General features: G+C 45.9%; 1 protein-coding gene across 1 annotated transcript in view; it reads right to left on the bottom strand.

Moving 5' to 3' along the window:
* The window catches only part of COL15A1 (collagen type XV alpha 1 chain), a 103765-nt gene extending 92717 nt beyond the window's left edge, over positions 1-11048 (bottom strand). Inside the window, exons 1-2 of the mRNA XM_089912542.1 lie at positions 10239-11048; positions 10071-10156 (exon numbers count right to left, since the gene is read on the bottom strand). Coding sequence (XP_089768668.1) covers positions 10071-10156; positions 10239-10249 — 97 coding nt within the window. The 5' untranslated portion in view covers positions 10250-11048. The remainder of the gene's footprint in view (positions 1-10070; positions 10157-10238) is intronic.
* Between the last annotated feature and the right edge of the window lie 12952 nt (positions 11049-24000).

Raw genomic sequence — 24000 nt, 5'->3', positions numbered from 1 at the left:
GGTGACCTGAATGAATATAGCAGGCTTCCACTGGGTTATTTGTTTAACAAGCATTGACTGAGTACCTGCCGGAGCCAGACATGCGGCTAGGTGCTGGGGGTGCAGGGAGAATAACCTTAGCTTGGCCTCGCAGGGTGCCCCACTCCTGACATTCCAGCCACCCTAGGGGCTGTGAGCTTTGAGATCAGGCTAAGGGGAAGGATATTCTTGGAGATGAGGCCAAAACAGCACACTGGTAGGACTTCAGAGGGTCTCAAATGCCATGCTAAGGAATGTTAAAATCATTTCCTATGGCTGCTGTAATAAATTATTGCAAATTAAGTACTTAAAGCAACACAAATGTATTACCTTACTGTTCTGTAGGTCAGAAGTCCAACACAGATCTTGGATAAAAATTAAGCAGATCGTGCTCCTCTCTGGAAGCTTTGAGGAAAAATTCTTTTTCTTTTCTTTTTCTTTTTCCAGGTTCTAGAGGCTGCATGCATTCCTTTGGCTTGTGGCCCCTCCCTCCATCTTCAACACCAGCAAAGACTGGTCAAGTCCTTCTCACCTCGCCTCCCTCTTCCACTTTTAAGGACGCTTGTGATTACACTGAACCCACCTGGGTAACCCAGGACCCACTCCCTTTTTGAAGGTTAGATGATTATCAATACTAATTCCATCTGCAACCCTAATTCCCCTTAGTCTGGTAACCTAACATATCCACAGGTTCTGGGGATTAGGATGTGGACACAGTGGGAGGGCCAGTACTCTGCCTACCAAGGTTGGTTAGCACAGGAAGATGACAAAAGGTTCTAAGGCAGGGGGTGACATAATAAGAGCTGGTTTTACGCTGCTGCTCAAACTTTAACGTGCATGTGAATCACCAGAGAGCTTGATAACATGCAGATTCTGATAAATTGGGTCTGTGAGTGGGACTGGAGATTCTGCATTTCTACTAAGTTCCCAGGTGATGCTGATATTGCTGGTTGGTGGACCACACCTGAGTGGCAAGAAGCTAGAAGACTCCCGTGGCTGCAGTATAGGGGGTGGGTGGAGAGAATGGAGGCCAGGAGACAGACCTGTTTGCTGAAAACAAAGACAGAACAAGCCAGGCACTAAGACTGTGCCGCTGGAAGGGGAGAAGCAGCTGGCTCACCTAACTTTGTGTGACGCTGTTGAAACTGCATGGATTTAGGTGTAGTTTGTCATCGGCCTTTGGACTCTCTGTTCTACAGGATGCAATGGTTATAACTTTCCAGCACTGGAAAGGCATACCTTCACTTTTCTTTCCTGAAATGTATTCCATCCCTGACGTATCTGTTACACCCAGCCCCTGCTCCCACCCGCTTTGGCCCCTCCACCATTAGCACCACCGTCATCACCATCACCATCACCATCACCACAGTGGATGGCTGGGGGAGGTCTTCCAGCAGAGCTGGAGGCTCACACAGACTCTGCTATGGTCCAGGGTTCCTAATGCTAGGTTTTCACTAAGATCTCCACAGTCCCAGGCTTTGAATATTCATTCATGAATGTATTCAAACACTCATTGTGTCCATTTGGTGCCATGTCAGACGCTGAGGAAACATGGATAAATAACATAGGGTTTCTGCCCTCAAGGAACTCACAGAGATGTGGGAACAGGAAGGAAAGAGGTACAGAACTTGTCACCAATTACAGGCCCCATGCTTCCCTTATTACTCCTCATAGTAGGAATTATTGTCCCAATTTACAGATAAGGAAAACATGGATAAGAGAAGTCACTGGCCCCGGGTCACTCAACAGACCTGAGGTCTGAACCCAGGACGTGGGTTCTGGGGTCCAGTGGCAGCTCCGCCTCTCACCTCTCTTGCGACCACGGACAGGACCTTTCCTTCCTGGGACTCAGCATTGTCACTTTTGAAAGGAAGCCACTGGACTGCATTGCTTGTTCTCAACCCTGGCTGCACTTTAGAATCACACCAAGAGCTTTTGAAACCTGCCCAAGATTGGACCCCAGGCATATTAGGAATCCTGGACGCGGGGAGGACTGGGCTTCAGATTCCTCTTGAATCCCCGAGGTGATTCTAAGGTGCAGCCAGGGTTGAGAACCACCAAGGTCCTTGTGACCTGAGGTCTTGCATTCTAATTTCCTGAAAAAGCCTCTTCTCCTCTACCCTACCACAAGGCCCGTGCCAAATGGATGAATGAATGGTAGGGGCGAGGGAGGAATCCCCAACTCCATTTAACTAAGGGCAGTTTGGAGCAGTAATGCTGGCACTGTCCCTTGCACTGTTGTCATTTTCTCCTTTCAGTTAGAAAAATAGCATCAGTGGACAAAGGTGCGGTCAGTTAGGTAGGTGCTCTCTTATGCTGTTGCAGGGAGTATAAATTACTATGCCTTTCCAAAAAATGCAATGGAAGCCTTAAGAAAAAAACGGGCAAGCACTAGACCCAACAGTTTGTTTTAGGAATTTGTGCTAGGAAATAGTCACAAGAATGGTCAAGTACAGAGCTACAAGAATAGGGTCATCACAATAGTGTTTATGGACGTAAACAACTGGAAACAGCCTAAAGGCCTAAAAGAGGCCCAGTTTAATTATGGGACATCCACATAATGAAATACTATTTCAATTACAAAGGATTTAGGGAAGAATATTCAATGTTCCAGCGGAAGTATCTAGATAATTGTTAAGGAAAAAAATGCCAAGCAACAAAATACAGTGTACAGAATGATCTAGTCGCATTATAACATATGTGCATATTTAGGCACAGAAGATAAACTTGAAAAACAGTCCACCAAATGTTAGCAGGATTCATCTCTGAGTCATGTGAAAATATGCAACTTTTTTAAACTCCTTTTTTTTTTTCCAACCTAGATTTTTACAATGACTATTATTTTTATTATCAAAATATTTTAATGTTACTGAAAAATATAAATCTCTTCTTTCAAAGCTTGCTTACCTCCCTCCGCCTCCTCCACCTTCTGGTGGAAATGGACATCCCTGCTTTAGTGTTGAAGAGGCTTGCTTGCACCCTCATTAGGACACTCAGGACAAGGTCCACAGCATTCAAGCCAGCTGCTGGTCCCTACTACTAGATTGTGAGTCCTTCCAGGATGGGCACTGGGTCCAGTGTGGCTCTTTAGTCACCCTGACACCTATCCCAGTGGGCCTCAGAGAGGGCAGGCAGTCAGGAGACATGGGAGGAAGACAGACATCTATAGTAGTAGCCAAAACACAGAACAGGGCAGACAGTTTTGAGGACTTCAGCAGACATTTGCTTTGGGAGGAGACTAGTTGCAAAGACCTCCTGGTGGTGGAGGGGGCTTTTAAGCTGGGCCTCATTTGAGTCCCTCAGTGATAGGAGGGGTGACTCCCAGACAGACCTAAGGCAGGGCTGCTCTCTGCAAGCCAGACTCTAGCCAAGCTCCCCAAACCAAAAAAGGGGCTGCCCTAACACCTGAAGTCAAGGGTCCTGCTCACTTAAGAGAGATATGAGGGCCCTCAGAACTGTTTTCTGCCCTGTACAGTTCTTTAAGTCATCCATGGCATGCAACAAGTGTGAAATGAATTGGACTGGATAAAGTTGGGTTGGGATGGATTACAGTGGATTAGGTTGGGTTGGGTTGGGTTGGGTTGGGTTGAGTTGATTCTGATTGGAGATAAGGGGTGGGTTGCACTCAATAGGTGACCTAGGCCTCATTCTTGCCTCATTAGATCTTGCCCAGGAAGAGGTCTGGGGTTTCTCGAGGTTCTGCTCTAACCCTAGACATTTTTCTCTTAAATTGGGGTAGCGGAGGAAGGTGGTCAGTCAGCAAACTGGGCCTCTCCAACATTTCTGACCCACCTCAGCTCCCTGGGCTCTGTGTCGACAGCACTAGCTCAGGCCCTACAGCTGCTCCTCTGACTTTGAAGCCTTAATTGCTCATCTGTTCTCCTTACTGCATATTAATGTCTTAAATTGAGTCTTATTGTTAAGATTGCCTTGTTTTTTATAACCCTTACCTGCCTACCACCACTATGACACTCCCAGTATCCAATTATATCATGAGAAAAGTATGTGATAAATCAGTCTATGCTAAGGAATTCATAGCTTAATGGAGGAAGCAGGGGTAACTTCCCTTACCAGATTTTAAAACACATTACAAAGCAACAATTATCAAGACCATGAGGGATTTTTTAAAAACAACACATACGCACAAGAAAGCAACCAATAGTATGTATAAAGATTCCACAAAAAATTCTATTATTAAAAGAAAAATTTTATATGATAACCAGAAACAATACTAGGATGGAGGAATAGTTTACATTTTAATTAGTATTTCAGGGAATCCTGGGTACCACTTTGGAAAAGAACTGAACTCAGAATACACTCTATGTAATCTATTTAATCAATGGTTCATTTTAAATGGATCAAGCTGTAGACATTCAAACAAAACTCGAAAATAAGCTCATATATTTAGCTAGCACAGAAAGATAAACGTGCAGCTTTTGACAAAAGAGAGGCTTTCAGGAATAAGATGAGTGGGATAAGCTAGAAAATAAATTGTTTACACAAATAGATGTAATGAAAAAAAAGATAAAGAGCAAAGTAACATTAGTGTAAATTCCAGCCTAACCAGTTATTAAAGTCATTAAAGAAAAGAAAACTAAAAGCCCTATAACGTGCCCTGATTACTCAGCCATGGCCACTCCACAGCTGGCAGAGCCATGGAAGACTCAGGATGATTTAGACACTGCAGAGGACATGATAAATCGGCACATTCTCTCTAGACCACAGTCTGGACCTGCCCATTCATTCCCTCTTTGATTCATTGAGAGATTTGGGGAGCGTCCACTCTGTGCCAGGCCCTCTAGGTTCTGGGGTTCAGAGTCGGGCAAGGCCCAGTCCCCACCTCACAGAACTTCCTATGTAGTGGTGGGAGCAGACAAGTAATCAATGATCACGGTCCAGTCTGGGAAGCCCTGTGACTGAGAGATGGTGATATACAGTGTTAGCCCAGAGGAGAGACACTCAATATGCCTGGTAGAACAGGAGGACTTCCCAGAGAGGAATCTTAAAGGATGAATGATGGGGTGCCAGGTGAAAAAGGGGAAAGGCATTCTCAAGAAGGGACTGGCCCATGCAAAGACACAGAGGTGGGACAGTGAATATCTCATCCAGAAACCTGCCAGCGAGCGGCTGGTGTGAGCCCAAGTCAAGAGGGACATCATGTGAGTAGAGAACAGGAGGTAGGCGGAGGCCAGACCACAAGGGGTACTTGGGGGCAAGGAGTATGACTCCATCCTAGGTACGTGGAGAACCCAGAGAGAGCAATTAAACTAAGGAGCGGCATGATTCAATTTGTATCTCAGAAAGATCCATCTAAATAGATAATAAGAACTATCCAACTAGTTCTGTTATTTGATGGGCAAATCTGTTTGAGGGATTCTAGTCAAAGGAAATAATCCCAAAAGAAAACAAAGGCCATTTGTCTGAAGATGTTCCCAGCAGCACTATTTGTCATAATGACAAAATGGCCAAAGTCCACGTGGCCAACTCTGGATGAATGAGGCATGATCCACACCCTCAAGTTGCTCTCATAGGAAGGAGAGAGAAATAAACATACTGTCAGTACAGGGGGGACAGTGGCTGGTGCCTAGAGAGACAGGTGAAGGGCTGTGGCGGTTTAGTGATGAGAAAGCTTAGCTGGGGAGATCCAGGGAAGGCACCCTGGAAGAGGTGCCGTTTAAGCTGGGAGGTAGAATTAGGCCCTAAAGAGAAACAAGGCAAGGGAGTGTATTTTAGACAAGGGGATTCATCACACCTTGTGCAAAGTCAAGGAGACTGCAAAATCCCAAATATACATGGGGAGCTGTGTGTGGTTCAGTGTGCCAGGGGTTTTCAGCCTTAACTCTGCTTTAAAACATATAATGGCAGGACATTATGCCACTACAGGCATTCCTAACTTTAGAGAAAAACAGAAATTTAGCCAGCAATTAAAACACTACAATCATTCATATTCATCACAACTTCTAATGGTATGTGAGCAACATGAGCTCATTACAGGCTGGGGCACAGGTAAGGCGGGGGAGGCCAGTGATGTAAAATCTTAGGTGTGACTCTTACCCCTTTCTCTCTCACTCAGGAAAGCACATCAGCTGGCCACCAGCAAGAATGAGATGTTTAGAGGGAAAACCTGAACCTGCCCTGACTGGTACTCAGAGTTTCCCCCAAATGGCCAAGAAGCACATGAAGAGATGCTCAACATCATTGGTCATTCAGGAAATACAAATCAAAACCACAGTGAGATACCACTTCATACCCACTAAGATGGCTGTGATCTGAAAAGTAGAAAATAACAAGTGTTGGCAAGGACATGAAAAAATTGGAACCCTTGTACACTGCTGGTGGGAATGTGAAATGGTTCAGCCACTGTGGAGAATAGTTTAGGAGTTCCCCACAATTTAAGCATGGAATTATGATATAATCCCGCAATTCCACTGCTAGGTATACAACTGAAATAATTGGAAACAAGTACTCAAATCCATGTACCCAAATGTCATAAAAGCACTAGTCATAATAGTCAAAAGGAGGAAACAGCCCAAAAGTCTCCATCAATGGAAGAATGGATAAACAAATTGCGGTAAACAACAGACTATTATCTGGCCATAAAAAAGTGAAGTCCTAATACATGCTCCAACATGGATGAACCTCAAAAACATTATGCTAAGTGAAAGAAATCAGATGCAAAAGGTCACATATTGTATGATTCCATTTATATGAAATATCCAAGACAGGCAAATCCATAGAGACAGAAAGCAGTTTCGTGGTTGCCACAGGCTGGTGGAGTGGGGATGGGGGGAATGGGGAGGGACTGCTTGATGGGAATGAAGCTTTCTTTGGAGTGATGAAAAGGTTTTGGAACTAGAGATGATGGCTGCACAACATTGAAAATGTACTAAATGCCACTGAATTGTCATTATGAAAATGGCTAGTTTTATGTTACGTGAATTTCACCTCGATTTAAAAAAGTAAATCAAGATATCCAAATGTCCAATACATATACGAAAAGGTAATCGACTTAATAATCAGGAAAACATACATTAAGACGACAGTAAGATTCTAACATGCACCCATTAGCACTGCTGGAGTTAAGCAGTTCTACTGCTGACAACACCACTGTGCTGTCAACACCAAGTGCTGGTGAGGAGGTGAAGAAACAGAGGCTCTCCTACCAGCTTGACGGCCGTGAGCCCCGGCACAACCATAGTGGAAGCCGTGCTGCCATTGTTCATTTGGAGGGCCTGCCTACCCTGTCGGCCAGCACCGCACTTCCACGTGTACAACCAACGGAAATGTGTGCACATGTGCACAAAGAGACATGGACAAACAGCATGTCAGAGACACGCTACAATATTAGCCCCAAATGGAAACCACCCAAATGTCATTGGAAAAAAATGGATAAATAATGGACAGTAAATTAATACAGTGGGATACTGTACAGAAAGGAAGATGAATTAACTACAGTGAAATGCAACAGCATAAATGAATCTCAAAACTTAATATTCAGGGAGAGAAGCCAGACACCAAAGGAGACACCCCACATGTATAAAGCTCAAAAACAAAGAAAAACTGAACTTCAGAATTTGGGGATCCATGCTTAGGTACTAATGTTATTTTCTAAAAGGAAGGAAGGAATCACCATAAAAGTCAAGGGGATGGTTACCTCTGAGGGGAGGGAGGGAATAATCACAGCCAAGGGGCACAGGAGAGCTTCTGGGGGCTATTCCATTTCTTGACCCACTTACATGAAAGTTTGCTTTGTGAGAAATCATGGGACTGTATTTTTGTGTGCACTTTTCTGAATAGATGTCATATTTCACAATAAAACAGTTTAAAGAAAAGTAGATCATTTGCACATATTAACATTTTGTAATCAGGAACAAATTAGTTATGACACCACTGCCCCTGTCTCACAACAACTTCCTTATCTTCTAAAAGAGCAGGCATTCCAGTGACACTGTAACTTTACCAGCTCAGCCCTCACCCACTAGGGGCACAAGGATTGATGCGAGGGATAAGGGGCCAACTGACAAGGGTCTCTTTAAACAGGGTGAGCCAGAAAACCCTCAGGAGCTGAGAAGCCTGGGGTCTCTGGACCACGTTTCCTCATCTGAAGCACAGTCCCAGTACCCAGCTCCTGGAGTGATTGTGATGATTGAGTGAATGAAGGATGAACATATCACACATATGAAGTGGTTTACAAGTGTTAGCCTTATTAAACTTCATGCCAGATTTAGTTTACAGGAGGATATTTCAGGTCTAGGAAGATTCTCCCCTCGAGGGACACTGAATATCCATCAATCACCCATCAGTAATGGGTATGCCTAACTTTAGAGAAAACCAAAAGTTTAGCCAGTAATTAAAACACTACAATCATTCATTCTTCTCCTGAGGGTTTCCTGGCACTCCCTTTTTACATTAAGGATAGGCACAGGACTTCCTCTGTGTTAGAAAAACAGCCCTGACCTGGCATCCAGAGAGCCAGCCTACAAACGCAGGAGGGGAAAGAAACACCAAATTTTCTCTCCCCAGACCTTCTCCATTTCGGGGGTGGGGTTGCAGCAGAGTTCGCAAAGACCACAGAACCTGAAGCTGCCCTCTGCCGCTGAGTTGGCAGTACCTCATATTACATGCAAAACTGCAACGTTCCGACACGGGCCACGGTGCTGAGAAGCCAAAACTGTGCTCCAGCTGCCCTTTGTTCTGCAAGAAATGCCAGGCTGGATGCTCTGGCAGGAAAAGTTGTCATTGTGTTTGAGTCTTGCTCCCAAGTAGGCAAGGGTCTGGGCTCTCCCAGGCTTCCTTCAGCACACAAAGAGTTAACCATGGCCACCCAACAGTCCTCAGTTTCCTTCACAGAGACAGAGGTTGTGTTCATCACCCCCCCCCCCAGGCCCTGTCTCCCAGCACACTTATTCTATGGAGACTGTGCACTAATCTCCTAAATCCAAAAGCAGTCCGAGGCTACTATTTGGAGAGTGGTAGCTCTCCTGCAAAACTGCATGGAGAAAGGGCTGAGCAGGGAAGGACCAGAGTCTAGAGACCTTGGCACCCAAGCCCTGCCTTTTGCACAGGCCAGTTCCTAAGCCTCTCTCACCCTGAGTGTCCTCTTCCGTAAAAATGTCTGCATTGCTTTCCAACACAGCTATTGCAAGGATCAACCTGTAGTTTCGATCACTTATTTTGTGCCCAGTATGTGCCATGGTGTGGAAAGCATATTATTTCTAATATCTCTTTTAATCTGCACAGCATTCCTAGGAGGAAAGGTCGTCTAAGTATTCCCCTTTTTCGGATGGGGAAACTGAGGCAAAGAGTGGTGAAATTCATTGTCCAATGGCACCTAACACAGCCACAATTCAAGCCCAGGAAGCCTGAACACACTTTAACTCAAAACTGTTTTAACTCAGACTCCACTAGTCATGCAACCGCCTCTGGGTCCTGGTGGGGAAAGTGAGGCCTGGGAACAGAAGGTACCAGATCCCCTGGTCCCTAGTCCATAGCTCTTCCCATCACGCATGGAGCTACTGCCCACGATGGATGGGACTCTCCAGGTAACTCAGGGCTAAGTTGGCATCAGGGCAATTCAGTCCCGTTATTTCTTGCGCGGCAAAGCGCCAGGTGTCTCAGCTGGCAGTCGTGCTTCCGCACCTGTGTACAGAGAGGGCACCAGCTCTGCCCTTACAATGAGCCAGCCAGCACGCGCGACCTGAGCGCGGGCCCTGGGTGAGCTGGAGCTAACTGTCCCTGCGGAGCCGCTGGCGCTGTCACTGGGCTTCCGAGGTCCCCCTCTGCCCAAGATTGGAAGGGCTGCGCCTAGCTCAGACACCTCGGGTGCCCGGACAGCGCTCCACCCGCTCCGGCCGCCCAGAGACTCCCATTCGCCTCTCGAACCCCCGGCAGCGCCCGGGGAAGCCGTGGCAGAACCACCAGTGCGCACCGAGAGGCGAGGACTCCCTTTTATGTCCAGGAATGAGGCGCGCACCGCAGCCGCGCCCGCAGCCAAAACCAACTTCCCCCAGGTGCGGAGGTAGCCGGTGCCACCCTCGGGCCGGGCCGCTTACCTGTCGCGGAGCGGGTCCGGGTGACAGCGGGGAGAAGCACGGAGATGGAAAGCAGCCACAGCAGGCGCCAACACTGCGTGTCCCTCCTGCGAGAAGTGGCGGAGAGAGAGAAAGTGAGGCGGCCGGGAGGGGCCGGGGGGAGCCGGGGCGCGGGGCAGCGAGTCCTACCTTTGCGCCATCCCGCAGTTCCGCGAGCCTCCGAGGGCACCGGGCCGCCAAGCTCCACGGACGGCGACGGGCTCTGCGCGCGGGCCGCTCGCCCTTCCTGCCGGGAACAAAGGCGGCGCTGGGCAGGGGCAGCGGCAACGGCAGCGGCGGGCAGGATCCGGCCCGCGCCCTGAGTCACCCGCGCTCTGAAACCCGACTCTGCCGCGCCCTGCGGTCCCCCGTGCGCTGCGCCGCGCCCCACCTCGGGCAGTGCCGCAGCGGCGCACTCACGTCCCGTGGCTCTTGGCCGCGCTGACCACCTCCCCACGCCACTCACCCCCTCGACAGATGCGCGACCCCCAGCCGTGGCTTCCACCCGGGTGGCCTTGTGTAACCGAGAAAAGCCCGGCGCCCGCGCTCTTGTGGGTCAGAGGGCAGCTCCCTCCGGCCCTCACGTCTGTGCCTGTCCGGGCTGCTCCGCAGACAAAGCACTCTCTTTACGGGCCAATGAAATCCTCTCACCAGCCCAGAAAGGCTGGAATCGCTCTGATTTCCCTAAATGACAACGAAGAAACTGAGGCTCAGAGAGACGCAGTGAATGTCCCAAATTCACACAGCTGGATTGGGCTCCTGACTGCTGTGCCCCGCCCTGCACGCTTGACACACAACCCCCTTGAATGCCCAGGAATGGCCCCCTTGGGGCGGCATAAGTGATTCATGTAAATAAACGCAGCAAAGAGAACCCTAATAAAAATTTTAAATTTATCTACTATTGCAAGGTTTTCCTCTTTATACCTTGCCAGCACCACCATCCTCCACCACCAGAATGTAAGCTCCAGAAGGGCAAGAATTTATATTTGTTTTGTTCTCTGTCTAAAATAGTACCTGGCAGTAGGAGATGCCAATAAACAGGGGACGAATGAAGGAACACAATTCTTAGGTGAGATACCACTCCAGGCACTGTGATGACCGGGGACAGAAGAACCAGTCTCAGCCTACAGAAGCACACATGGGTAGTGTGCATGGTTGGCAGGGAGGGAGCAGAGGGCAGACTATTCCACCTCTACAGATCTTAGCACAGGGCCTGGCACTGGCTAAAACCTCAAATGGTGGCTTTTTTTTTTTTTTGGCGATACGCGGGCCTCTCACTGTTGTGGCCTCTTCCGTTGCGGAGCACAGGCTCTGGACGCGCAGGCTCAGCGGCCATGGCTCACGGGCCTAGCCGCTCTGCGGCATGTGGGATCTTCCCGGACCGGGGCACGAACCCGTGTCCCCTGCATCGGCAGGCGGACTCTCAACCACTGCGCCACCAGAGAAGCCCGGTGGCTTTTTATTATTATGATTACCACCAGGCCCAGTAGTGTAAGATATCTGGGGGAGATGAGGCACCACTGAGATCAGCTGAGACCTGGAGAGTTCTGAAGCCAGGCAGGCCCAGGGGCGTCTCTTCCTGGTGCACCAAGTAGCCACAGTGCTGTCACTCTGTGGTCAGTTCCTGGTTTTCCTTTCTAGATGGCAAGTCACCACCTGCAGAGATGGGATGGGGATGGACATCGTAGCTAACATTTATTGAGTGCTGATTGTGTCCTGGCCCTGTGCTAAATGCTTTACTCATGACAATCAATTCCCGCAACAGCCCTGGATAGGTGATACTTCAATGATCCTTATTTCATAGATGAGGAAGCTGAGGTTTAAAATGTGCCCAAGCTAGTGCATGACAGGTACCAACACCCATGCTCTTCACGACTCCATCACACTACCTGTCTGTGAACAAGAGGATTACACCCATTTCCCCACCCTTGAAAGCAAAATTGCACTGGAGATAGATAATGGTGCACTCATGCATGAAGGGGTTAATGCCAGCATGGGCAGTGAGGGCTCCAGAGGGAGCTCTGGCCTGGGGTCAGGAGCCTGGATTCCAGTCCAGTTCTGGCCCTAGCTGCAGAGTGAAGTTGGGCAAATCCTTGTGTGACTTTTTATTTCTTCATCTATAAAATGGACGTAATGATCCTGCTGTGGGTGGGTGGCTGGAATGTCGATGAAATCACTTGGATGCCACAGTGCTCTGTCCACTGTAAAGTGCTGTACAGATGTGAGGGGTCAGCTGGGATTAATGCACACAGTCTTCAAAAAAGAAAGAAAAACCAGCATGGTCTGGAGAAGGCAGGCGAGGCTTCAGCCCGGTAGTGAAGTTAACCCAGACTCTGGGGTCTATGGAGGGTTTGCAGGGGGCAGGGGGGGGTGCAAATAGGAGGGAGGGGAAAAGCAGCCAATGCAGCTCTAGAGCTAGGATGGCCCCACATGAAGCTAACACAAAAGGCAAAGTGCATTCTAACAAAACGGTTAGGCTTCTTTCTTATTCTGTGAATATGAATTCTTCTCCCACTTGCAGCCATGCTGTGCTGGACATACCTTATTTTATTAAGAATTACTAACCGTAAGGAATTTGCCTTATTAGTTCTATATCTTTTATTGCTTATAAAGTACCACATCAACTGGGAATGTAATTGATTTTCTTAGAACTATAGGAGATATGTATATGTAAAGCTGATTCACTTTGTTATACAGCAGAAACTAACACACAATTGTAAAGCAATTACACTCCAATAAAGATGTTAAAAAAAAGAAAGAACTAGAATTCTACATTGCTTCGAAAGAGCCACATCAACTATGATTATATAATAGTTCTATTGTCCTATTTGATGCTTAAAACCACAGGTTGTGAACTGGTGGCCGTGGGCTCAATTTGTCCCACAGATATGTTTTGTCCAGCCTGCCTGGTGTCAACCTCCAAATTAAATTAGTTAGCAATATATTTGATAATTAGTTGATTTTACATTAAAATCCAGAATTCTGGCTTCTTTTTAAATTTTTGGAAAACCTGGCAACATGGGGCTTGCATTCCCTGTGCCAGTGATTGATTTGCATGAAAAGCGGGTGGCTGCCTTCAGTCAAGGCCATGTTCTCCAGTTTGCCATGATCCCTACCATCCCTATTGTTCCCCAACACCAAGCCTAAGAATCATTTGCCATTTCTCATCACATATGCACTCTGCCTTTTCTTATAAGAAAGAGAAAAGTGGAATAGATTGAGCATTCATATCTCAGTTAGAAATGGGGGGAAAACATATATAGACAGAGAAGGGGAGCATGTTTCAAGAAAGATGTGGAAGAACATATTTCTACATGTTTAATATACAAATTAAGAATACCTACATTGAAAAAATGAAAACTAAAATGCCGTGATGAAAAAACCTGGTCCCCCTCAGTTATGCATGTTACCTGATGGATGAAAGGATAGCTGTATTTTGATTGGTGGGCTTGATTGTGGTCCAATTTATCAGTCCAAGATACATATGCATAAATCAGCAGCTTCCTTTATTATTCTGACAGGGAAGTCGTTTGTGCACATTTCATAGTTTGTTGGTTCTGTGTAAGTATCTGATAATATCTAATTCACTACAATCTAAAGATATAAGTCCCCAGAGCACATTTCTTTCCTACAAATGACTGGAAATGGATGCATGTTAATATTGTTAATTTTGTACTATTTCACCTGGGAAGCCAGACCATGTTCCTAGGTAATCAGGGCTCTCATTTTTAAAGTTGGGCCTGGAGGTGGGAACTGTGAACTCAGACTGATGGAGGACAGGGAGGGCATCCGGCCTGGGAGCTGAAGGGGGACCAAATGGTCCCAGCTGCCGGTGTGGGAGGGATAGGGGCAGGATGCCAAGCAAGACGTTTCGCCTCCTGCCAGACTGTGTTTTGAGGGTTTAAGCGATTTCCTTCTATTCAATATGAAGTTGTAGAAATAGCCAAGAGGAAGCTTTGTGTCATATTGGAGCTGGTCTAAATTGTTTACCACGGCTTCAGTACAATCTGCGAGATCGGGACGTGTGGAGGTGGGGGGATCTAGGTCCCAGCTCTTGAAGGACTCAACTAAATTAACGGGCTGTTCCATTTTCCTATAAACCACCCAACTGTCCCAGTAAACTCAATCTCCAAAAGCATTCTCCAGACTGTCTCAAGCAGCTGGAAGGGGCACAAAAATCAGTGAGAAGCATCCCAGGTTGTGGTTTAGGAAGAAGTTACGAAGAACATAGCGCATGTCTTTCTGAACATGTTTCCTCGAGACGTGGGGACACGTGAGGAGCTGTGGTGAGGAAGTTCACAGGAGACACTCGAAGCTTGCATCTTCATCTGGTTTCAGGAGCAGAAAAAGCAGAATAGACCTAACTAGCTGGCTAGAAAAGAATTAACTGGAATATCCAGAGAAAAGGGCTGCCCTTTGGGTAAACAAGAGAAAACAATGACAGTGTAATCCCACAAGTGCCTTCCACGGAGGATGCTTTTGTTCTGATGAGCACCTTGATGTGTCTGGCTATGCCAAGGGAGACCATGGGCTACTAAGAGCTGATTTGTTCCGCATGAGAGATGAATATGAAAATCTGACAATCCTAGTGGGAAGAGGACAAGAAAAAAAAAGGAGGGAGGGTGTGTCAAACACCTCTTAGGTGCCACTGCCAGTGCCCGTCCCTACCCTCTGCCTCCATCATTTATGTGCACCATAGGCAAGGTCATCCAGCTGCCAGCAACTGCTTCCCTTCACCTGAGCACTTTCTCTGGCTGCTGGAGCCTGCTCTGCCCACAGCATAGCGGACTGGAAGTGCTAGGGAATCAGTGCTGACCCCCCAGCTGCTCTCAACCAGTGGCTGACAGGATAAAAACCTGGGCTCCCTTTCCCATTTGGTGGGAACGTCTAGACACCCAGAGTCCCCATCCCCGTCACAGCCCCTTGCCCCTTACCCACACTGAGCACCTCTCCCTTCCTGCCCAGGGCCTCCCTGCAGATGCTGACCTCTGACACACTGCCTAATCCACTCAGCCCGGGCAACCTGGAAGTACAGGAGAAATAACACCACACAAAGCAAATATTTAGCCAATGGAAGCCAGCAAATACATTTCTCTCCCTTCTTCAACCAGATGCACCGTCCTGAGAAAGTCATTTATACGCCATCTGAGAGATGCTCTCACAAGACCGAGTGATCAATCATCTAATGCCTCTCATTGGCTCTTCCTCCTTCCCTGCCTCACTTCTCTTTTCTTCACTTCTGCTCCCTAGGATTTTACTCCCTAATACCAAAGAGGCACCTAAGACTAACACCTGAGTGACCCAGGATAAGCTAGGTGGTGGGGTTTATCTCTCACACTCATGATCTTAACAGGGTTTCTAGAGTGGTTGTCACCTCCATCTCACCAGGTCCCATTAGCATGATGTTACCAAATAGGGGACCAGCATTATGATCTGTGTCATATTAGGATGACAAGGCCCCTATGGACTATAGTATAACAGAGAACAGGAGAGTTAACATAGCCCTGGAGCCAAAACATGAACCTGGACTATTCTTCTTGCCATATGAAAGCAAATTGCTTTTGATTTCCCCCTGCATAGAGACTGTGACTGCATTTGCCAGATCATGGTGCATCCCATGTGTCAAAGGTTGTATTGATATATTCCAGTAGCTACCACATCTGACATGGCAGCATCAATTGAGGCTACCATCTGGCCAAGTTTATAGCAATCCACTATTATCCACCACAATCTATTTGGTTTTTTCAAAGGCCATTCAGGAGAATTCATGGAAATACAATGGGACCCACTACCCCTGCACCACGTAACTGTTAATAGTAGCTCTAAACTCTGCAATACTTGCTGGGATGTGGTATTCCTTCTGATTTACTCTAGGAGGTAGAAAAAGGAAGGTAGTTTCAAGGACTTCCACTAGACCTTTTCGTAAGTCAGGTAGCTAATACAAAGGTTCTGCCAGAAGCTAAGTGTCATGTGATTACATAGAGGAATGGACACAAAATGTGTTGGTCTTTGTATCTCACAATGCTCACCAGAGAGCATCCATCACAGAGGAGACAGGCAACAACCAGGTGGACAGAGTGGCTCATCCTGTGGATGTTAGCTAGCCTCTTGCCCTGGCGACCCCAGGGCTGACATGGTGGAGCCTTAAGAAGAGTGACAGTGATGGCCAGGGTAAATGTTAGGCAACGGCTCAAGAACATGGGCCCCATCCTTCTGAAGCAGATCTACCTCCTGACATTGTGGAATGGCCAACCCGCCAGCTGCAGAGATTGACACAGAGCCCTCAAAATAGTACCATTCCTCGAAGAGACCACCCAGGCTCTTGATGGCAAGTTGATTTCTTCAGACCCCTTCCTGAGCAATTCTTCCCTACCAGGATCGATTCCTATCTGGATATGAGTTTGCCTTCCCTGACCACGTACCTTTGCCGGCACCATCATTCAGTGAGTAGCAGAATGCTTGATATATCAGTGTGGTGTCCCATACAACATTGTCTCAAATGAAGGGGCTCATTTTATGGCAAAAGAGGTGTGAAAATTGGTGAATGACCAAGGAACCCACTGGTTTTAGCATTACCACATCACCCAGAAGCCACTAGCGTAATACAATGGTGGAATAGCCTGTTAAAGGCGCAGCTAAGGCATCAGCTTAGGGGCAATACAGTGCAGGGTTGTGGCACTGTCCTCCAGAACATGGAACCCATGGTCACTGTATGGTCCTGTGTCCCCAGTAGCTAGAATACTTGGGTCTGGGAATCAAGGGATAGTACTAGGATTGAGCCCTTTCTCTCTCTCTTCCAGTGATCCACTGAAACCCTAGGCTCTTTTGGGGTAGAGGTGCTGATTTGCAGGGGAAGAATTCTTCCAGGGGATATAGTAAGGCCACTAAACTTGAAGCTGCGAGTACCACCTGGTTACTTTGAGTTCTTCATGTCAGAGAGCCAGCAGACAAAGAAAACAGTGGCTGCATTAGTGGGGATAAGAACTCTGATTACCATGAGAAGTGTTAACAGTGACTACCTTATGGGGTCAGAGAGGAACTCAGGTAATTTCTTGGGGATTTCTTGGTGGCTCCATATTCCATAATGATGGTAAATGAGCAAATGAAATAGTCAAGGCAGCTAAGAGAACAGACCCTTAAAGGATAAAAGTCTCAGTCACTCTGCCAATCAGCATTAGTCAGCCCCAGTCCAGACCAGTGTTTCCTAACCTGTGGCCCACGTGCATCAGAATAATTTCATGGGGAAAATGTTAAAAGCATAGCTTCCAAATCTCTATTCAACACCTACCAAATCAGGATGTCTGCAGGCAGAATCAGGGAACTGGAATTTTAAGAAGCTCCTCTGGTCCATCTTATGTGCACTGAAGTTTCATTGCCACTGGCCTAAAGTTTCACATCTATATTTCTCACAGCACCTGGTTCTTGACCTCTATCTTGGCATTTCTTGCCTTAGGACACTTTCCTGTTCAAATATAATCCCCCACAGTGATGCATTTGCAGTTTCTAGCTCAGACAGGCTGCCAAGACCTCTCTTGGATGGATTTTCCTATTTACCATACCCTTGAAAGAGCAAGAGATCATGCATTCTGTTCAGTTAAGGCCTTTAGAATCCAAGATTTTGGAAACAAAGCAGCCCAGAAATGGAAGGGACCTTGCACATGATCCCAAATCCAATCTAATCCATCTCTGCTGTGCAAATTCAAAGAAATAAGACAACCAGGGGATCCCCTGCCTGCCATTTGGCTAAAGAAGGGGGCCTGTTGAAGAGGATGTGTGCAAACCTCTCTCCTGGGGGCTGTCTGCCTTCCATCCTACCCCCAACCCCTCATCAATACATCTGATAATAACTGTCCTTTCCCCAATATCTGTAAAGAAGGGTGTGGCGAATATGGAAGTATTCAAGTTAACTGCTATTTTTGTCTCAAGGAGGATGAGGGTTGATAAATGTGTCTTTGTGATAAGCCAGAGAGGGCAGGACGTGAAATCTGTCCAAACTGATAGGAGCTTTATCACTGACTAAGGACCGATGTCCCCAGAGTGTAAGGCCACACCTTGCTTTTGAGAGTGGTAAGTGGTACAGCTTCCAAAAAATAACAGCCCCTCTCTCTCCCCACTTATGTGCCTCACTGCCTCCTGTTCTGGCTCTGTTGGCCTTGACTGCAAATCCACAGGAGAGGTCTTGGATCAGCAATAGATTGCATCTTCCTCTTTACTCAACCCTGTAAGTTCAAGTGTTTGGTCAATGGCACCCCTAGAGGGTGTCCAAGTAAGGAAGTTTCTTTTGTCACCATGAATGGGGATGCTACTGGCATTTGGCAGGCAGGGGCCAGGGATGCTGAATTCCACAATGCAAGAGGCAGTCTACACAACAAAGAAATAGCCCAGCAAAAGTACCAACTGTGCCCACACTGAGAAATACTAGCGGATTGTGACTTTCAAACTTTTATTGACCAAGACGCTTGGTCTCACAATCCCATAAACACATACTTCTGAAACAAAAGTTTCATGCAACAGTATTTGCACTTATTACATGTAATGAGCTCAGGTATTTTCTACTCTATTCTGTGCTATTCCACTGAATTAAAAAAAAAAAAAGAGGCTGGTCAAAACCTACTAAATAGATTTCATGACCTACAAATGGGCCAAAACCCATATTAGGATGTAATCATTTCAAAACTCTTAATCAGCACCAGCGGTGGGAACATAGAGGGACCCTTACTGCAAGAGTCATTTGTTTGCTCTCACCCACACTACTCGACTTAGTAAATTTCAGGGTAAAGTGAAAGCCCCAGTGACTTCTGATGAGCTAAACTTGTCTTGCTCTGTCTCCCGAAGAGACGCCCAAAGAGAGACAAACAATTGTCCATCGTTGAAGCGTGCGGTTTTCACAGGACCCTGCTCTGAACCAGGCGGCCCATGTGTTTTGCATTTCCCCACAGTGGGAACAGATGGATCTGACCATTCAAAAGCTTTTGCAGGGTAGGGCTGAGGACCCTGAACTCAGCTGAAAGGCTTTAAGAGAATACTTCTCACCTTCTTTGAACTACAGCGTGACACCTATGGCAGAGGGCAGCCTGGCTCTCCAAATCAATCCCAAACCTCCCTGCCACTGTGTGCAAGCAGACCAGGTTCTAATATGGAGGAAGAAGTGCAAGAGTAGATGCCACCTGGGAGGCTGAGGGCAGGGCCAGGTTCAATGGGTGGGGCTGTGACACTGGCTGGTGGGATACCCAGCCACCCTTTGACACCTCCTGACCACTAAGGTCAGTCACAAACTGATCCCTTCTTCCAGCTGCTTCCTCTAATATTTTTACCACACTCTTAACAACCATCATATCAACATATTACTTTAAATGGTCTAAATGCTACCACTTTCAGAAAAATGTGGCCTTCCCCCTGCCTCTCCATGGACAGTCCCTCCCTATATAATCCCTTCCTATATGGACAGGAAAAGCATATATATATATGCTGGATTTTGTGACTTGTTTTTCTCACATGTAGAGCTCTTGAGAAAAGCATCTCACTCTCTCTCCAGCACCCCAGTGCCACCGAGGATTCAGACAATCCCTCGAATACTCCCCACACCTGCTCCATGCTCTGGGAATCCCAGCCCTGCCAGGCCTCTCATTCTTAATGACGCATGAAACATCATACATCTTCCCACCAGAAAGCTGACAAAATAAAATGTTGGCTTGCTCTGGCCTGAGCAGGTCTGTATTCTTACAATCTAAACAAGATTATGATGACCTGCGTAGGTAGGGGCTTTCATGGCTTCCTTACCACTTATCTCATGTCATTATCACAACAACCCTGGAGGCGGCAGGGCATGTCTTATTATCCCTTTCAGAGATGAGAAAACTGAAACTTAGAAGGGTTAAGTAGCTGACTTTCTCAAGGCCAGTAGGTAATGAAGGGCAGAGCTGGAACTTCAACTTGGCCGCCCATGCATATTCCACTCACATTTCACTGTCTCCACCACCACCTGGGTTAGGCATCCAGGTTTTATTCAGAACTCCATTCACCTACCTCGTTATCCAGGGGATACACGAAAAGACAACTGAGAGTTTTTCACCTTCACGTGGGAAGTTGCAGGAGTTTCACAGGACTTCAGTGGGAGATGCAAGTTTCCAACGGCAAGTCCAAGGAAATCCCAACATGCAATTTTCACCACCTCAACATTTGTGCTTCACAAATAATATTTGCCAAGAAGGATGATTGCTGATGTGGGTGCCTTGCTGTTTGGTGGGAGCTGGTCCTTCAGGCCCCCAATTCCAATAGCTGCCTGTGGCCTGTGAATAAAGAGGAAAGATCAGAGCTGGCATTGGTGTCTCTGGCCAGACGAGTCTGTGTCTGAGAAGGCAGCAGCTCACTACAGGTAGCCAGCGACTCAGTGCAGAGCCGTGAAACTAGAGACTGGGGTAGATCTCTAGAAGAGCTCCTGGTCTGTGGCTGTTTTGTGAAGGAGCGAGTAGCCTCTCCACCTGAGAAATTCCTAAAAGTCCTCCGGTATTCAGCCCAGGGAAATGGCTGATGGTTATACTGATAACATGAGTCATCAAGAAAAGGTTAAATTGTGCTCTGTGGGTTCTTTTTAGAAAAGCTCCGAAGTGTAAAACATCTTAGCAAAGACTCTCATCAAAAACAAATAGAATCAAAAGTAACTTTTTTAAATTAAGAAGGGCAAGCTTTAATAACTTAGAAAATATTAGAACCTCTCTTTGCCCAAATTTTTCATAGATGTGTTACACGGGATTTTTTTGAAGCCAAATTTCCTCTTTTATGTTTGTGAACCTCATGAAATGGAACACCTACCTTCTTCAAAAGATACTTTGGAGCCATAAAAATGTTCATACACTATGACTCCATAATCCCCTTCTGGGAAGCTAGCCTAAGAAAATACCCTGAAATATGGGAAAACCATATGCAGAAAAATACTCATCAAAGACTTGCTTAGTGAAAAACTGGAAGCAGCCCAAATATTCAAAAAGGGGGAGGAGGATGATAAAATAAATTAGGGTATAAGCCTTGAATAAATATTCTATAACCATTAAAAATGATGGTATGAAGTTTATGAAGGATCAGAGAAAATACTTATGATAAAGTATTACGTAAAAAAAAAGTCTGGAAAAATATTTGCACACACATGATTTATAAAAACAAGCAGGGAACATAAAAATGTACTTGTCACTGTGTCAATGTGGTAGCATTATGGATATTTACCTTGTTTTCAAATGTATCTAATAGTATTATATCTCTTCTTTTTTAAAAAAAGTTCAATCCCTAAAAAAAAAAAAAAAAAGAAAGGCAATAGATGCTATTAATGCTTTAAGTAGGAAGAAACACCATGAGTAGAGGTTGGGGGGTAAGTTAAGATGAGAAACTGCCCATCTTATTGCCCAAATATTGTGTCTTTAGAATTGTTTCATGTTTTATGAAATAAATATAAAATATTTGCAAAAAGCATATATAAAAATATAGTTTTGTTTAAGGCATAGAAAAGTCCAAATTATATTACTGCAGAAACCATTCAGGGTTTAAAGCTTCTTTTATTTCTATGTTTTCAGGTTACTATGCAACTACTTACAAGGGGCTTCTTGTCAAGGAGCACTGAGATGATGCTTAGTGTCTCCTTACAGTTTTTATTTCATCTGCAGCACTTGATATGCCATGATCAGGTGGATATGGGTGTTGGGTTTAGAAAACAAATCTCATTTTCTCCCTCCACCATCCAGGACACTTAGAATCATGGAAGAACTGGAAGGAAACTCCAGGTCATTCAGGTGGAAATCTCCTTAGCAGGATCACATGTCCCAATGAGGTTGGGGGGAGGCGGGACATGCAGGGTCCCTGACTCACTATATAAGTGTGACTCCAGAGTCAAAATTCTGCTCGGGGGCAAAACAAGGTCAATTTACAAAGGTGAAAAAATAAACACACGAATCCAAATCCAAATCCCTGGGAAAATGCAAACTGGGAGTGTAAATCAAAGGAACATAGTTCTTGACACAAGAAAAATAAGGGGGAAGGCATAAAGACACCTGTTGGTACCTATTACTGCATAACAAACTATCCTAAAATTTAGCAGCTTAAAACAAGAACCACTTTATTGTATTTCACAATTTTACGGGTCAGGAATTCAGGCAGGGCTCAGCAGAGAAATGCTTTTGCTTTTCATGGCATCTGAGGGCACTCAGTGGTACTCAGCTTGCAAATGAGTCTAGAGGATTCAAAGATTCCCTCATGTGTCCGATGCCTGGGGAGGCTGGCAGCCTGGGCTGGGCTGGATCTGTTGACCACAGCTCCTACACCAGGCCTCTCTAGCACAGCAGTCTCCTCGGTATATTGGAGCTCTTACATGGTAGCTGCCATGGCCCAGAGCAAGCATTTAGAGGCCTAGACTTCTTGCAAACTGGCTGGAAATTCCAGAACATCACTTCTGTCATATACTATTGGTCAAACAATCAGTAAGGCTAGCCCAGGTTCAAGGTGGGGAGGAGGCAGTGCAAAGTCATAGAGGTGGAGTTCGTGTGTACATCGCTGGTGATGATGGAAACTGGTACAACATTTTGAGAAGGCACCTTGTCAATATGTACAGAATACATAAAACCATTCATCCGTTTTGGACCCCTGTCTCAGTCCTGGGCATTCATTTACCCTAAAGAAATAATTATACTAGAGACATGAAAGATTTACTATTATCTATCAGAGTGACAAAAATAAACAAAACCTAAAAGTCCAACAGTAGGAAAATGACTAAGGCTTAACACCACTCTGGAATAGTAAGTAGCTATTAAGAATGTTAATTATGAAAGTTTTACATAGAAACATGGAAAGTATTTACAGTGTGGTGTTAAACAGAATAAAACACCAAAGGTTATATGCATGTAAACAGGGATCAAAGGAGAACAGACAGGAATAAAAATAGTTTTATTAGGATAATGACATTAGATCATCATTTTTCCTATTAGATTTTTTTCTTTAAAATACAAGGAACAGAGAGAATCATGTTAAACAACACCACAGGGGATGCAAACAGCAAAATCCAGTTAGTGTGGGACACTAACTCTACAGGATAAATGATCAGTTTTTTTCAACAAATAAATTACAAGGAAAAAAACAAAAGGAAGGGGAATCTAGAGGTTTAAAGAGACTTGTCAACCCACTGGAATAATTGGGCATTATTTCGATCCTGATCCAAACAAATGAATTGCAGTGACAATATTCAAGAGACTTAGGGGAAATTTGAACTCTGGGCTTTTGTTTATCTTAAGGAATTATTGTTTATCTTGTTAAAGATGATAATGGTACTGTGGATACTTTTTAAAGTCCTTATCTTTTAGAGGTAACTACAGAAATGTTTACAGATTAAATGATACGATATCTGGGATTTGCTCCCAAAAATATGGAGCGGTGGGAGCAGTGGATGGGGTGAGGAGGAAAGGAGATAAGGAGCTGGTAGTTGGGGGGAAGGGTGGTATTATGTTGTTCTCTTCTGCATTTCTTTGAAAGTTTCCGTAATAAAAAAAGGTGTTCGTTTTCAATGTCATTTAAGGTTGCTGAATGAAGGGACAAGCCAGGCTGTGCCTTGGAGGGATGCATCGGACATAGGTGTGGAAAGGATGCCACAGGAGCCTGGGGGTGAGGAAGGCCTGAACCTGAACAGTGGGGGACTTAGAAACCCAAACAGGTTCTTACAGACAGGAGACCTGGCCCTGGTCCCACGTGGCTGCTTCAAGCCTTGTGCCCAATCAAAGTCTCAGTTTCCTCAGCCATTAAGCAAGGATAAAGATCTTACCTTGAGATGCACCAGTGAAGCTGTTTGATGCCTTAAAGATTCTGGTACCAGTTCCCAAAGGTGGATGTGTGTTGGGAGGGGTAGGTTCCCCCACACCATCAAGCAGTTCTCTGCACC

Source organism: Delphinapterus leucas, chromosome 6, assembly GCF_059928025.1.
Source record: "Delphinapterus leucas isolate spDelLeu-1000000601 "Yukka" chromosome 6, BTC_Dleu_Yukka2, whole genome shotgun sequence".
NCBI classification, from domain to species: Eukaryota; Metazoa; Chordata; class Mammalia; order Artiodactyla; family Monodontidae; genus Delphinapterus; species Delphinapterus leucas.
The sequence above is the reverse complement of the archived record's forward strand: the minus strand, read 5'-3'. Positions and strand labels throughout refer to the sequence as shown.